Source organism: Lissotriton vulgaris, chromosome 2_1 (assembly GCF_964263255.1).
Source record: "Lissotriton vulgaris chromosome 2_1, aLisVul1.2, whole genome shotgun sequence".
In the NCBI taxonomy this organism is placed as follows: domain Eukaryota; kingdom Metazoa; phylum Chordata; class Amphibia; order Caudata; family Salamandridae; genus Lissotriton; species Lissotriton vulgaris.
This window is the reverse complement of record NC_141687.1, coordinates 16,021,826-16,037,099: the sequence shown is the minus strand read 5'-3', so window position 1 is coordinate 16,037,099 and position 15,274 is coordinate 16,021,826. Positions and strand designations below refer to the sequence as shown.

At 48.1% G+C, this 15,274-nt stretch overlaps 1 protein-coding gene across 1 annotated transcript in view; it reads left to right on the top strand.

The window, feature by feature from the left end:
• LOC147729472 (unconventional myosin-X-like) overlaps positions 1–15,274 on the top strand; it is a 763,954-nt gene that overhangs the window by 733,775 nt on the left and 14,905 nt on the right. Inside the window, exons 35-38 of the mRNA XM_086954339.1 lie at positions 6,191–6,488; positions 10,998–11,205; positions 12,086–12,222; positions 14,088–14,211. Coding sequence (XP_086810465.1) covers positions 6,191–6,488; positions 10,998–11,205; positions 12,086–12,222; positions 14,088–14,211 — 767 coding nt within the window. The remainder of the gene's footprint in view (positions 1–6,190; positions 6,489–10,997; positions 11,206–12,085; positions 12,223–14,087; positions 14,212–15,274) is intronic.

Genomic DNA, 15,274 nt, shown 5'->3' with positions numbered 1-15,274 from the left:
CTGCAAGGGCTTGCTATGCAGCAAAGTGGAAACTGTATGTTCTTTATTGTAATAACAATGAAATCAACCCGCTTGATGCTTCAGTTCAGAACATCATCTGCTATTTACTGCATCTACAGCATTCAAATTTAACGTACACATCCATACGCTTACATCTTGCTGCAATAGCTGCATACCTTCAAAATGGACAACACCCGTCTCTCTTCAAAGGGCCTGTTATTAAGGCATTTATGGAAGGACTCAAAAGAGTCATTCCACCAAGACTTTCACCTGCCCCTGTGTGGAATCTCAATATTGTCCTCAACAGACTGATGGGTCCACCCTTTGAGCCATTACACAAATGTGAGCTGCAATTTCTAACTTGGAAAGTCGCTTTCCTCATAGCTATTACATCTCTAAGGAGAGCAGGTGAGCTTCAGGCACTAACCGTAGAAGAAGCATGTTTACAAGTACACAAAAACAAAGTGGTTCTTCGCACTAATCCTAAATTTTTACCCAAGGTGATTTCTACCTTCCATATCAACCAATCTGTTGAGTTTTGTGTGTTCTTCCCTCAACCAGATTCTGTGGCAGAACGTGCTCTACACACCTTAGGGATTAAAAGAGCATTACTCTATTACATAGAAAGGACAAAACCTTTCCATAGGACAAAACAACTCTTTGTTGCTTTTGCTTCGCCTCATAAAGGCAATCCCATCTCAAAATCAGGTATTGCACCGTGGATAGTCAAATGCATTCAGACATGCTGTGCAAAAGCAAAATGAACACTGACCATTCCCCCTAGAGCATACGCCACTCGCAAACCAGGGGCTTCTGTGGCTGTCTTAGGAAACATCCTCATAAATGACATCTGCAAAGCTGCAACATGGTCTACACCACACACATTCACAAAACAACTATTGTGCAGATGTGTTAACAAGACAGCAAGCGAGCGTGGACCAGGCAGTTCTATGTACACTCTGTCAAAACTCTGCAACAGCTACAGGTTAACCACCAGTTTGGGAGATTACTGTTGTATAGTCTATGCAAAGCATGTGATCTACAGCTCACATGCCTCGAACGGAAAATTCTATTTAGACAGTATGCATCTGTTCTTGGCATATATAGAGCTATACTAGAGTCATCTGCGCCCACCCGCCTCCCCGGGTACCTCTACCTGTTGCAGTAACATCTTACTTCGATACATATGTACAAGGACATCTCCTTTTACTACTCTTAGTAACTCCATTATCACCCTCTGCGGGAAAACAATCTAACAATGGAGTCGATGCCCATGCGCACTGTCACCGAAAAGAGGAGTCGCCCACCTCATGACTGCAAAAGACTTCTTTGAAGAAAAATAAAGAGCAAACATACGGACACAACACTAGATAGCAGGCTATGCAAAGCATGTGAATCTACAGCTCTACATACCAAGAACAGATGCTTACTGGGTAAGTAGTATTTTCCTTCTACAGGTCCTCTTTGTGGACCTTTCTTTTGCTACCTCCTTGATGCTGTTCTATTCTTTAGGTCTCATATAGCACATAGCTACCCGGAGGCCTCCCAGAGCTAGAACAGACAGAATATAAGAGACAAGAGGTCCTGTTAGCCAACACTCATCAGGGCTGATTGCTATATAGCCACGATTTCAGGGCCTTACGGAATGCAAGTTCGTTGGGAAGCAGACATTCCATAGGAGGAGTGTTCCAACGTTTGGGGGCCCCATAGAAGAAAGAACCGCTACCCCAATGGGATTTGCTGAACTTGGAAACTTGCAGTCGATGTGCTAAGAATGATCAGGGGTGTAGGGAATGGCTAATGGTCTTAATAAGACAGGGCCTTTCTTGTGAAGCGTTCTGTGCAGTGTGCAGAGAGTCTTAAAATGGACCCTCTGTTCCACTGAGAGCCAGCGGAGGTCCTTTAAGTCTCGTTTTACAGATTAGCACCTCAGAATATTCAGAAGAAGCTGAGCAGCGGCATCAGCGGTGTAGGCAGGTGGATATCTGACTATATGGTTACCCCAACTTTTTGCCTAGTGTTTTGCTGGTTTTCGACTTAGTTGGCCTGGGATCCTGCTATTCAGGGACCGTTCTTCTAGCTAAGAGGAGCACTGGCGATCCCCCACAGGCCCCCCTGCTTGCGGCATGGGTGGGAGCAATACATAAATGGGCAACCACAGAGGAGGAGACATTAAGTGAGGAAGAAGTAAAGGGGATCCGTAAACACCCCATCTCCATGGAGTGGGCTCTCCTGTTACACCACTTCAAGCAATCCACACCCAGTGACTATCTGGGTGTGACTATCAGGGCGCGCTCGTCCCTGCAGATCCCCAACCGCCTGAGTAACCCACAATCGCAAACATTAGACGTTCCCCGATGGCACATTAGTGATGACGCCAATCACACTACGCGTTACACCACAATGGGTAATCGGACCCCGCACCTGGCCTGCACGCCATCCTCCCCATCATTATATAGTGTATTACTGCATGAATTGGTGAGACTCACAGTACTCCGACACCGCATCTGCCCCTATACCCAGTACCTCCCTGTACCTCTCCCCGGTTATTGTGCCTCCAGGTTCTTTTCAATTGTTCATGGCATTCACACAGCCCCAACTACCACTATTGTCACTTTGCATCTGAGCAGCTTTACCTTACATTACTGAGCTGACCAGCTATGACTGGTGCTAACTACTATTTGTCTGAATGTGTTTGAATTGCAAAGTGTCCTGATATCTTTTAAATGCCAATAAAAATATGTTTTAAAAAAAAAGTCACTCCTATGGTAGGCTTTGACAATCCTGGAGGCAGAGTGCCTGTATGTGAGAGGGTGCCCATGCATGAGCTGAGCCCCTCTGCAGCTTTCGGAACCATCTCCTTATAGCTGTTCTATGATATCGCCATGCCATATACTCTTAAGTGCATTATAATCCTCGCGGTTAATGCTAACTTTGGTTTGGCTTTATCAAAACATGTTGTGTAAGGTGTCAAACACTTTGGAATACTAACCACCCCCCCTCCACCCCCCCACACCAGTCCTGGCGGCGGGGGTAGCATTCCACCCTTCTAGAGGGGGAAGACATGTAGTTACTGTTTTGCCCGCTTAAAGTTAAACAGAGCCCCAGCATCACAAAATGGATGCTGCTGCCACAGACACAAGTCTGACCTCCTGCTGCTGGACGAAACTCCGGCAGGGGAGGCCTGGACAATAGGTTTCCTGTCCAGTGAGGTGTCAGCACCTCCCCAGACAGGCTGATGTCTATTGGGACAGGGAGGGCTGCATCAGCAGATGCTTTTTGAGACACTGCCTGGGGCACACAAGGTGCTCCATGCATAGCCCAGTTCAAACCAGTTGCTGGGGCACTCCAGCCCCAGCTCTGGCGTGAAACTGGACAAAGGGAAAGGGGTGTAACCACCCCCTTCCCAGGTCCACCCATAGGAGGGACCTAGCAGGTAATCCAGCCCCTTAGCTTAGTATAAGTATAGGAGCTGTGTCCCCAGGACTTTAGATTATCCTAGAACGAAACTTTGATACAGAACTCTTGGACCTTCGACATTCTATTCTGACTAGAAGACGGAAGACCTCTCCCTTGTGGTCAAGGAGTGACCACCCTGTGCAAACAGGCACCACTAGTGACTTGCCGGTCTGCTTTGTCGACGGAACCCGAAGACTTAGCGACACAGGAACTGGACTCTCAGACTTCGCTGACACCGACCCACATCCACAGCAAAGCTGAGACCCGTGGCGGACACGAGAGACATGGGACCGGACACCCTGGATATCCTGCATTTTGCTAACTGCATCGACTCCTGAGGTAACTCAAAGTTATGCATTGATCCAGACCCGAGCACCATTTGCACCGAAGCTCACCCCTCCACACTCCACGAGTGCCGGGTGGGGCCCGCTCTTGCATTTCAGCTCAACGCGTCTTCCCGGTTGCTAGCCCGTTGGCTAGTGAGCCCCCTGAAGATATTCCTTTGAAACCAAACTGCTTTCCTGGTTGCTCCAGGCTTGCTCCAGCTTTCCTGTGAAGGAGAGGCCCCTCATACCTTGCTGGTCTGCCCCGAAGCCAATCTTCACTTCCTGCGTGGGTTGCGGTTGCCAAGGCTTGTTGGGTCCAATCCGGATACCGACACAGCAGTCAACTAGATCTGTCAAGGGACAGCTGGAATCCAGCTCCTGGTAGTCTTCGACACCTCCTGGTCCTTGTGGCTTCAGAGACAAGCTTCACCTCTGCACCTGAGATCATTGCGACATCGCCTGGTTCCTTCCTGGTTCCTTCCTGGTCACTGGCTAGTGACCCAGACTCTGTCCCCTCTGCTTTCAGGTTCTTCAGATCTTCAATCCACCCTTGGATCCACCGGACACTTTTCCTCTGGTCGCCTGCAGCACTTCTTTGCAGATCTCCATAGAAAACATCGACGAAACCCGACACCAAAAGGCACCTATGCACCCGGCTTCCCTGGGTGAGGTAACACGAGACTCCGGTGCTCCGTGGGTCTTGACTCTCGAAGTGTCCTTGTCTAAAGGGGTTTTGTTGTAGTCCCTCCGGAAGTTCCCTTAAACCGTAACTTTGTAACTTCTTCGTTTCCCATTATTAGTCAATGGTAACTCGCGTCTGTCTCTAGACACTGCACGCGTCTACCGTGGGCCTCCTACTTCCTAACCCTTGGTTGTTCAGTGTAGCTCCAGTGATTCCTTAGGCCCTAGGCAGAATCACTATTTCTGTCGTGTTTCTTATACCACTTACTTAGTATATGGATCGTGAGGCCCCTAGGGCATTACCGTATATTGTGCAACTGATCGTATGCTAATTGAGTAACTTGTGATGTACTTTTACCTCTGACCTCATAAAGAGTGCAGAGGGGTTGTGTTTAGAATAAATACATATATATTTGATATATACCTTGTGTGGTGTCCTTTTATTTGGTATTCAAGGGATTATAATTGGTAGAACAGCTTGCTTCACATGCTCTCTGAAGTCTTAGCCTATGACTGCTGGTTCGTGCTACCCCTAGGATAGCTTTCTATAAGGTTGACTTTACAACCACCATCAATAAGAGTCGATTAGACTGGTGCAAGGTGCCCACTAGAACTAGTGGGCATCATATGCCAGGCCAACTTCTCACAAGCGGCATTCTGCATAGTCAGCAATCTTTGTGATGTAGCTAGGCAACCCCAGAAGGAGGGCATTGCCATAATCTATGCGGGAGATAAGATTCTGGACAATTAAACTTCAAGCTAGGAAAGGGAGCAAACTTAACACCTTTCTAAGCATTCTCAGGATGCAAAAGCAAGTGGTTGCAAGTTTCCTTGCCTGGCAGTCCATGGTGAGATTGGAGTCTAGCCACATTCCAAGGCTCTTTAGCATCGTCTTTGGACTGAGGAGACTCAAATGTCAGTCTGGCGCAATGAGTGGGGACTTATTATTAAGATTGCTTCCCGATATCATCACCTCAGTCTTATCTCCATTGAGCCTCAACTTTGAGTTGGCCATGCATTGGGCCACCTCTTGAAGACAAGGGACCAGGCTGAGGTGGCTGGAGCTGGCGTCCGGGAGATTGCGATCACCAGCTGGGTGTCGTCGGCGTATGAAACCAATGACAACCCAAAAGAATGGACAATCCCAGCCAAATGGCCCAAATAAAGGTAAAAAGGGGGGGGGAGCTAAGAGAAGACTACTGAGGCACACCGCAATGTAGGGGAGCCTCAAGGAATTCCGTAATTACATTTTTTCACGTTGCTAATTCAAAGCTAACGGTTGAGATGCGAAAGGTGTGAGCTGCAGGAAAGGCATGGGGTGAGCTACAGTATTCCAGGGTTTAATTTATTTCCTCTGGATGCCAAAGTGTGAAAGGAGGTGGTGCCCATGGTACTACCAGTGTGCAGTGCACCGTGATGATGCCACCTTTTGTTAGTTTGTTCCCCTGGTACTCCTGGAGAGTTTGGGATGCTCTGTCTAGATCCTCTGTTGGACTTCAGATGCCCACATACGTCTGTATCATACAGCGTCGTCACTTGTTCCTTTGCAATTACTGATCCTCGATGAGATATGAAACTGATTCCAGAACTTATTATGGTAGGTAAAATATTACCAAGGAAATGATTCAACCCTTTTACCAACTGCATTATATTATGCACATACGTGCGCTACAGGATGAGTGGCCTTTCGATGCCTGTTGATGGATTGATCGACTTTTTTGCAGTGCAACGGGAGAAGGGCTACACCACCCTGCAGGACGAGGCCGTGAAGGTCTTTAACTCTCTGCAGGAGCTCGAGACGGTGGCAGATCCGGTGCCCATCATTCAGGGAATCCTTCAGACCTGCCAGGACTTGAAGCCCCTCCGGGACGAGATCTACTGCCAGCTGATCAAGCAGACGAACCACGTGCCACAGCCGAACAGTCGCGGGAACCTCCATCACTGGCAGCTCTTGTCGTGCATGAGCTGCACCTTCCTGCCCAGCCGCGGGATCCTCCGCTACCTTCGCTTCCACCTCAAGAGGTAAGGCGCCTTCCGTTGCTTCCGTCTTGGTTATGTTATGTTAATAACACTTGTGTAGCACACAAATACCACAGGTCTTTTGACACTTACTTAAAGGTTAAGGTAACATGTTGAAGCTGATATTATAAAAATGAGAAAGTCCATCTCTTCAGAAAGCTTGTTCAAATAAAGTTTTCAATCTCTTCGGAAAGGCTGGAGAGCAGTTTCTCTCCTCACTTTCCGGTAGTCCATCCTAGATCTGAAGTATCAGAACTGAAAATGCCCGACTGCCCAAAGTTGTGTTCTTAAAGCATGGACAAGTCAGCAAGATCGCCTCAGACGAGCGTAGATGGCATCCAGGCATGTAGTGTCTGGTACCGTGCATGTAACGTCTTGTGCGCAATGCACGGACCTATGAACACGGCCCTCTGTTTGACAGACAGCCAATGCAATTGCTGCGACAGTAGCTTCGCCTGCGCTAGTCTTGGTAGCATGAACAGTAGTCTCGCTGCATCATTCATAACCACCTGGAGCTTAATTAACAACTGATTGGGGTGGCCGGTTTGCAAGGCACTGCCATAATCCAACCGTGACGAGATCAATGCTGCCTCCACTCTTCACATAGTTGGGAAAGAGAGAATTGGAGCCAATATCCAGAGCTGCCTCAGGAGACCTGTGGGGCTCCCACTTTGCCGCCGCCTGCCCCGCCATCGACTGGTTCCTATCCAGCTTCATACCAAGACTTTTCACTCCTGCCACGGAGTTCGGGCAGGACCCACCTCCCAGGGCCACACACCATCCATCCATGGATCCCCCTTTATGGTGATAGCAGAGCCTCGAGTCTGGATTCACTTTCAGAGAGTTCGCTGTCATCCAGTTCTCAGTGAACCACAGAGTGTTCTGCACGATCAGCTGCGCCAGGTGGAACTCGTACTCCGTAAGACCAGCTGAGTGTCATCTGCATAGTTAAAGAGTTGGCAATCCAGCTGTGCCAATGCTGCAATCAAAGGGTATAAACAGATGTTGAGGAGCAGTGGGAGCTGGGCGGGTCCCTGGTTGAGGGATGGTGGCTTGCGGATCCTGTTGTGCCATCGATCTCCAGACCTAAACTCCACTTCTCAGTCCTCTGCATTCCCACCTTCTCTCAACTGGAAGCTAATGTGGTTGGACAGTGTCCGTGGCACCATGGGTTCCTGCGGCCACATCTACACAATCCCACCGCTTGCAGCACACAGTGCTGTGGCAGAAGGGGCAGTGGTAGGATTGGAAAGATTAGGGAGTTGTGGCACTGGCCACCGCCTTTACTTACAGATGACTGTATTACCAGATCAGAGATGTCCATGTTCCCACCGATAGATGTTACTGGAAGAGAGACAGCGGGTGAGACGTGCTGCACTAGCTTATTTCAGGATGACACAAGTGAATAAGTTTACTGGGAGAACAAGAACATTCTTTGCCAGCATGGTTAGAAGTATTGTGCTGAAGTGTCGTGCAAAAGTGATGCTCACAGAGACCAGAAGCTTGCGCACGTCACAAGTGAATGATGTCATTAACATAGTACGCATCCTGTCATGAGTATGTCCTTGCAGTGCTTTCGAGTTTGGGCGCTTACAATGCTCAGTTTAGAAGATTCCACTGCAGAGTTGAGTCTGATTATAATGGTTAGTTGTGTTGTAATTGATGTCCCTGTACAGTTTTTAGTATGTAGGAAAATTGTTATAGGTGTCTGTAGGTTAGTGTTTGGTGGGTGTGGTTATTCATAGTTGTTCCTGTGAGTTAGTGTTCATTTTGTTGGTCGTTGCCTCTGTGTGTTAACATTATATTGCCTTACGTCAGATGTGTTGGTATTAGGGCTTTAGTATAACGTGTGCTTTTCTGGATTTGTGGGTGTCTTGTCAGGCAGGAAGGGGCTTTTGCGAGCACGGCTAAACCCAGGTTTAAGGCATGTCAGAGTGGTGTTCGAAGTTTGTGCATTGTTCTGTCAGATGTTGTTTGTTGATTATTGAATACATGACTTGAATTGTGCCTAATGATTTCCGTTGTATGCACATCGAGTGAAACTGTGCATTTTGTGTCTGCACGTTCCATTGCATTGCTTGACTGGCTTCAGTGAACATTGAACCCTGAATGAGATCCTTTTCTAGGCCTCCACAGCCATACAAGGGAGCTCCCTTGTTCCAGCTTTGAAAACACAACTAGAGGGTCCCCTTTGCAGGAGCACCAGGGGCCAGATGTACGACCATGTCATGTAGCGACTCGCAAATTGCACTCAATTGCGAGTAGCTAAATGTCATGTACAACAGTGTCTGAGAAACTGTTAGCGATTCCTAATAGGCTCGCAAATTGCATGCCTGATGCATACTAATGAAGCACTCGCAATTTGCGACCCCATTGGGAATGCCAGCCCTACCAGGTATGGTGGCCTGCTGGGCTCAGCCGACCTCCATGTCTGGGACTGCTTTTAAATAAAGCAGTGTTTTTTTAATGCGGCACTGTTTCCTTAAAGGATAACAAGATGCATTTAAAAAAAGAAAAATGAAACGTTTTCATTTAATTTTTTAAGGGCAGGCAGTATTACTGTCCCTGGGACCACTGCCTGCCCCAAAAAATATTTCCCCCGGATTTCATGAACGTAAAGGGGTCCGCTAGGAACCCATTCCCGTTTGCGAGTGCTTTACCACCCTGTTGAAGAGGACCGTAAATTGCGAGTGTTTTGCGACCGCAATTGCGGTCGCAAAACATTCTTACATAGGGTGGAGAATCGCTATAGGAAGGGGTGCCTTTGGAACGCCCTTTCCTAATAGCGACTTGCAATTCCTATTTAGCGAGTTGCAAAAAAATTGCGACTAACTAAATAGGGATTGTACATGGCCCGATTAGATTTTGCAAGGACAAATGGTTGCAAATCTGTTTGAGTATGCAAAATAGGGTTGTACATCTTGTCCAAATTCTTAAATGTCACCCAGCAAGAGACCGCTTTTGTTTGGTGAGCTGTGGTATTTTCAACCAATCATTTGGCTACGCTCTAGTGTGTACCCGAGGATTGGAAAACACATTAGACGAGATTCAAGGGGAAGGCGAGGAAATCAAACCTGATGATGTGTTGCGATGAATATGCCGTTAAAGAGAGTTGTTGGGAGTGTGATGGGAGACAGGTCAAAGGGAGGTTATGGACGGGTGATGGAGACGAGGCAGATTAGAACAATTGAAGGGTTTGTGGTCAAGTGAGGGAGACAGGCCGGTGCAGGAGTTTGAGATTAGTGATGGAGGCCGGACAATCAAAGAGATGAGGCTAGGGGCTAAGAAAGCAAACCTGAAGAAGATCTTAGGAAGGACGGTGGAGGCAGGACTGGAGAATGGGATTGGGGGAGGAATGTTGAAGGCTACAACTGCAGGAGGGCTTCAGAAGGGTTATGGAGGTAGTTTAGTTGTAGAGTTGCCGAGACCTGTGACCGAGATGGGACAAAGGGAGGATATGGGAGAAGATGGCTTTGATTGACAGTGTTTGAGAAAAGTCAAGAAAAATGTTAATGGGGCAATAGAATAGGAAGGAGATAAAGCCCTGGGTGGAACAGTAATGAAGATGAGCGCTGTCAGTGAAAATCTGGAGTGGTGTGGCTCACCAGTTAGAGGTGGCAGACCCGGGAGCAGAAGTCGGCCGGGACCAGGGTTCAATTCCCGACGCGGCAGGGTCGTGGACTTGGGTCAGCGGACTCGATAATTCTCGCTTCAGTGCCTACTCTAATCTGGGGTCACACTCGGCAACTCTGGGCATTAGCTTGCCTAATCTCCACAACGGCCCCCCCCCCCCCAACGCTGGGGATGCCTGGCTCCACCCTGGGGACTCCCAGCAGGGACCATCCCAGACGGGTTCCCCAGCGTTGCACAGCGCCCGGAAACCTCCGGGTAGCAGCGCGCTTTACAAGTGCAAACATAATAATAAAAAAGAAAGAGCTCAAAGACGAGGGCCAGGAACGACTATGTATAAATGGATCAAGACGCCATGCTGGATGAATGTGTGAATGAGGTGGTGAGGAGATGGCTTGGTGGAATATTACAATGAAAGACTTCTAGATGGGACAGTGGGGATGGAGACAGGTGGAGACGGAGAAGCCCAACTATGAAAGCTGCACTGCCACCAGGAAGGACATCTATTGTGTGCCTAATGTTTGTGAAATCAGTTTTTTGGTGCTCCCAGGGTTTCCAGAGAGTGAGCCCCTCTTTATCAGAAGGGTGTTCGTGCACCAATGAATCAACGCACACAGCCTCGATCGATGGTGCTGACCCTGGGCTCCAGAGGGGTGGGCGGCGTGGGGCTACAGGGTGGCAATGGAGGTGAGAGCATAAACCAGTGGTCAGTGTGGGGCAGGGGAGTCCAGTGCTCAGGAATGTGGAGAGGGAGGTAGGGAGTTTCTTGTACTCAGGGGAGGGGGGCGGATTTTGTGGGTGGGCATCCATTTTGCACTTATAAAAACGAGGAATTCTCTTTTTCCTTTTATTTATGTAACCTATTGTCTTTCTTTTGTAAAGAGTGAAGGAACACTTCCCTGGTTCCCCAGTAGACAAGTTCGCCCAGTTCATAACGGATTCCTTGAAGAAGACCAAAGCTCGCGAGTTCGTCCCATCGCAGGAGGAGATCTCGGCTCTCATCACGCGGCAGGAAATGACGACAACTGTTTATTGTCATGGTGGCGGCTCCTGTAAGATCAGCATCAACTCCCATACCACAGCCGGGGAGGTAAGATGGGCCTGCCTTGTGCATCAATCAATCAAAGGTTGTAATGAGGCCAGCAAAGCAGTCCACAGGGGTCCTCAGGGGTAATCGTGTTTAGAGGAGTTTTGTGCTAAATAGAGGTTTATCACAAATAACCTGTAGTTTATCTTATTGTTTTGAAACTGAATTGCTTGTGGCAGACCCATAAAGTGCCCCCGATCTCCTCTGTTCTCTCCTTCGTTACCTCCCATGGTTGATTATACTTAATATACTAGTACGAAGAACAACCTTGCCCTGTGGTCTGTTGATCACTTTCCATGGGGGTGATCACTCGAGCCAAGGCACTCGCACTGTTGGATGCACTGCATCAAGGCCTTACTCCCACAGTGAGTATAAACCACACACAGGTTATCTGAGTATTGCTATATTCAGTTGTTTTAAAATCCCACAATACTTCATCCATTCCCAAACCTCGAACGTCTCCTAGAAATATTCCATTTGTACAAGAAACGCATATCAGAGGCCACAGATCGCGGTAAATTCTGGGATATCATCCCCTCCATGAAGGATGGTGGAGCGAACTCTTCATTTATTGTGCTGGTGTTTTTACAGTGCTGCATTTAATACCATGTGGTATTTTGTTTTGTTTTGTAGAATCATTTCCAGGTATAAGGTGAACTGACACTATCTGGGTTGTGACCAGTAAGAGTTGCCCCTGAATCATTTTGTGAGTGCTGAATGTGCCTCTCCGTCCAGCCGTGGCTTCATCCAGACTAAATGATTATCTTTTCTATTCCTCCTTTATTGTATTTCTCTGGGGCTCCTTTTCTGCTTTGTTTTAGTTGAGGATGATGGTAATTTTATTGATGATGACGCTGTGATGATGATCTTTGTTATTCCACAGGTGGTGGAGAAGTTGATCCGCGGACTCGCTATGGAGGACAGTCGAAACATGTTTGCACTATTTGAGCGAAACAAGCTTGTGGACAAGGCCATCGAGAGTCGGGTGATCGTTGCCGATGTTCTGGCAAAGTTTGAAAGGTGCGTGAAGCAGTTGGGTGCACCCTCCTTGCATCGCGGGCCCTAGAGCTGTTCTATCTTGCAGCTATCGTCTTCACCATGCCTCTCTTTCTCCTCGTTGGACTCCAATCTCTCGTCCTCATCACAGATGTTCTTTACTCAATCAATTAGTATTTGTTAAGTGCGACTACTCCCCCGCTAGGGTCTCACGGTGCTGTTGGAGGCTGCAGATCCTACTGGGCACTGAGGTTCAGTCGAAGAGCCCGGTCTTGAGGTCCTTCCTGAATTAGGCTAGAGATGGGGATCGCCTGAGGTGGAGAGGCAGGGGGGTAGGAGAGGGATCTTCCACCGGTCCTGGTCCCTTTTAATGGTTCCTCTTCCTCGCGTTATTGCTCTCCGACACGATCAGACCTCTCCTTTTATTATCTCTCTCTCTTCTTCTCTCTCTCTCTCTCTCTCTTCTTCTCTCTATCTCTCTCTCTCTGTCTCTCTCGCTCCACTCTCTCTCTCTCTCTCTCTCCTTCTCACTCTCTCTCCGTCTCTCTCTCTCTCTCTCTCTCTCTCTCTCTCTCTGTCTCTGTCTCTGTCTCTGTCTCTGTCTCTGTCTCTGTCTCTGTCTCTCTCTCTCTCTCTCTCCCTCTCTCTCTCTCTCTCTCTCTCCCTCTCTCACTCTCTCTCTCTCTCTCCTTCTCTCTCTCTCTCTCTCTCTCTCTCTCTCTCTCTCTCTCCTGCTCTCTCTCCCTCCTTCTCTCTCTCTCTCTCTCTCTCCCTCCTTCTCTCTCTCTCTCTCTCCTTCTCTCTCTCTCTCTCTCCTTCTCTCTCTCTCCTTCTCTCTCTCTCTCCTTCTCTCTCTCTCTCTCAATCTACTTACCTCTAATCTACTGACACCACCCCAAATACTTCTCAAATGCTCACTTCTCTCTCCCTCACATCCTCAATCCACCTTCTTAGCTCCTCCCTCTTCCCTCACTACTCTCCTCACCTTTTCCAATATCTTCTCCCCTCTCCTGTTTCCAGCCTCTAGTCCCCTTCTTTCCTCACATTCGCTCTACCCTCCCATCCTATGCTTTCCCTGTCTCTCCTCATTACATCATCTGCTCTTCATGAAACCTCTCCCCTACTCCTCTCTTTCTCAGTGTCTCCTCCATGTCACTCTCTCCATTCTTATCTCTATTCCCCTCTCTTTCATCTCTTTGCCTCTCACATTTCCTTTACCTTACCTGCTCCTCATATCCACACACTATTTCTCGTCACCTCTCATCTCCTCTTAACTTTTCATACCTCTACCTTTGCCACCTCTACATGCCTTTAGTTTATTGCCACCTCTTCTTCTTCTCACACTGGTTAATAAGGCTGTGTACCTTTGTACCTGTTAACCCTTTTTCTGCTCACATTGGCTACTATGACTGTGGGGCTGTTATCTCCCCCTCCTTCCCCTTGAAAGCTCTACTAATACCCTGAGATGTCTAGGCACTAACTTCTGCGGTCAGTGTGAGACAGTGTAGAAAAATGGGTTGTGGGCTACTGATTCAATAGCCAAGTTTCCAGACCTTTCCTGAATTCCAAGCAAGTTTGATTCTTTCTTGAGAGTTAGGGGAAGTGAGTACCAGAGCCTAACTGTGGTTGTGAAAAAAATCATCCCGCCCCATCTATTTTTTTTTCTTTGGTGACAGCGAGGTTTCTGCTGGCGGCAGACCGGAGCGCTCATCAGGGGGTGAAGGGTTTAAAATAGTGAGTTACCGGAGTAGAACCCTGGCCGTGCCCTGTGGGGCTGCTGTCCCCGGCTCTTCTTCACTCACACTGGTTGCTATGACTGTGGGGCTGTCATCAATCATTCTCCCCTTCCTGTTGTTTACTAACACTGATTCTCTTCTCCTGCTCTACAGGTTCGCCGGCACTGAGGAGGGAGAGGAGGAGGGTCAGTGGAAGCTTTACTTCAAGCTCTATTGCTTCCTGGACATCGAGAATGTTCCCAAGGAAGGGGTGGAGTTCGCCTTCATGTTTGAGCAGGTGGGTGCACTCATGCTGATGCTTGTCCTGTAGTGTCCGGCTGCTCTTGCTGTTCTTGATGGGAGTGCCAAGGCTCCTGGGCCATTTAAATATGGACCCTTGGGGTGGAAGGTGCAGGGAACACTTCCAATAAGAGATCATGAGTTTATTGAGAGTGACCAGAACTCCAAGATAGTCTCTGTCTATGTTTCACATTGAAAAACTATGTAAACTAAGACATGCGTAAATTCATTGGACAAAATTCTTTTTAAATAGTTTCATATAGCGTGAACTTGACCCGAAGATATTGTGTATCAGAGTGCTTTACATGAACATCAGTTGCGTTGCAGATGGACACATTCATTTCTTTGTTTGGCACGGAGAGATTAAGTGATTTGCCCAGAATCACAGGATGTTGAGTGTCCCTGCCGAGACTCGAACCCGCTTCCCCAGCTTCAAGGTCAACCCCTCTAGGCATAATGCTACATCCTCTCCCCTGACATTCTGCTCCCTTCTTTCACCCCTGACAAATCAGCAGAACCTGGTGCAACCAAAGCCTTTTCCAGCCTCCCATTTATAACATCTCCTATTAGCTGCACCCCACAGCCCAAAGCATTGACCAGAATCACAGGTTAATTTACTAATCCGATGTTAGAGTGGCAATTTATCCAGTGATCTGCGCAGTACAGCGCATTACCTGCACCCTATAGCCAGTCTTATTCAATCAATGAATCAATCACAGTATTTGTATAGCGCACTACTCACCCAGAGGGTCTCAAGGCACTAGGGGAGGGGGGTAACCCGTTGCATGCTCATGTTGGGTCACAGTGGGCATGTGCTCACGACTGCTGGGGGCCGTCAGAATCCTGCCCATTATGTAAATGACCCGCACAGCGCGAAAATGCGCCACGCATACAAGGGGTTAACCAGACTTCACAGCACCAACAACGTAGTCTCTCAACTCAACCTTCGAATCAGACCTCATGGCCCAGGGTATGAAATGACTCTCACAAAGACCGCTTATCTTCTAAACCCCACAGACCCACTTCTTAACGGGACATTGTGACTCCATTGCATTAACCAG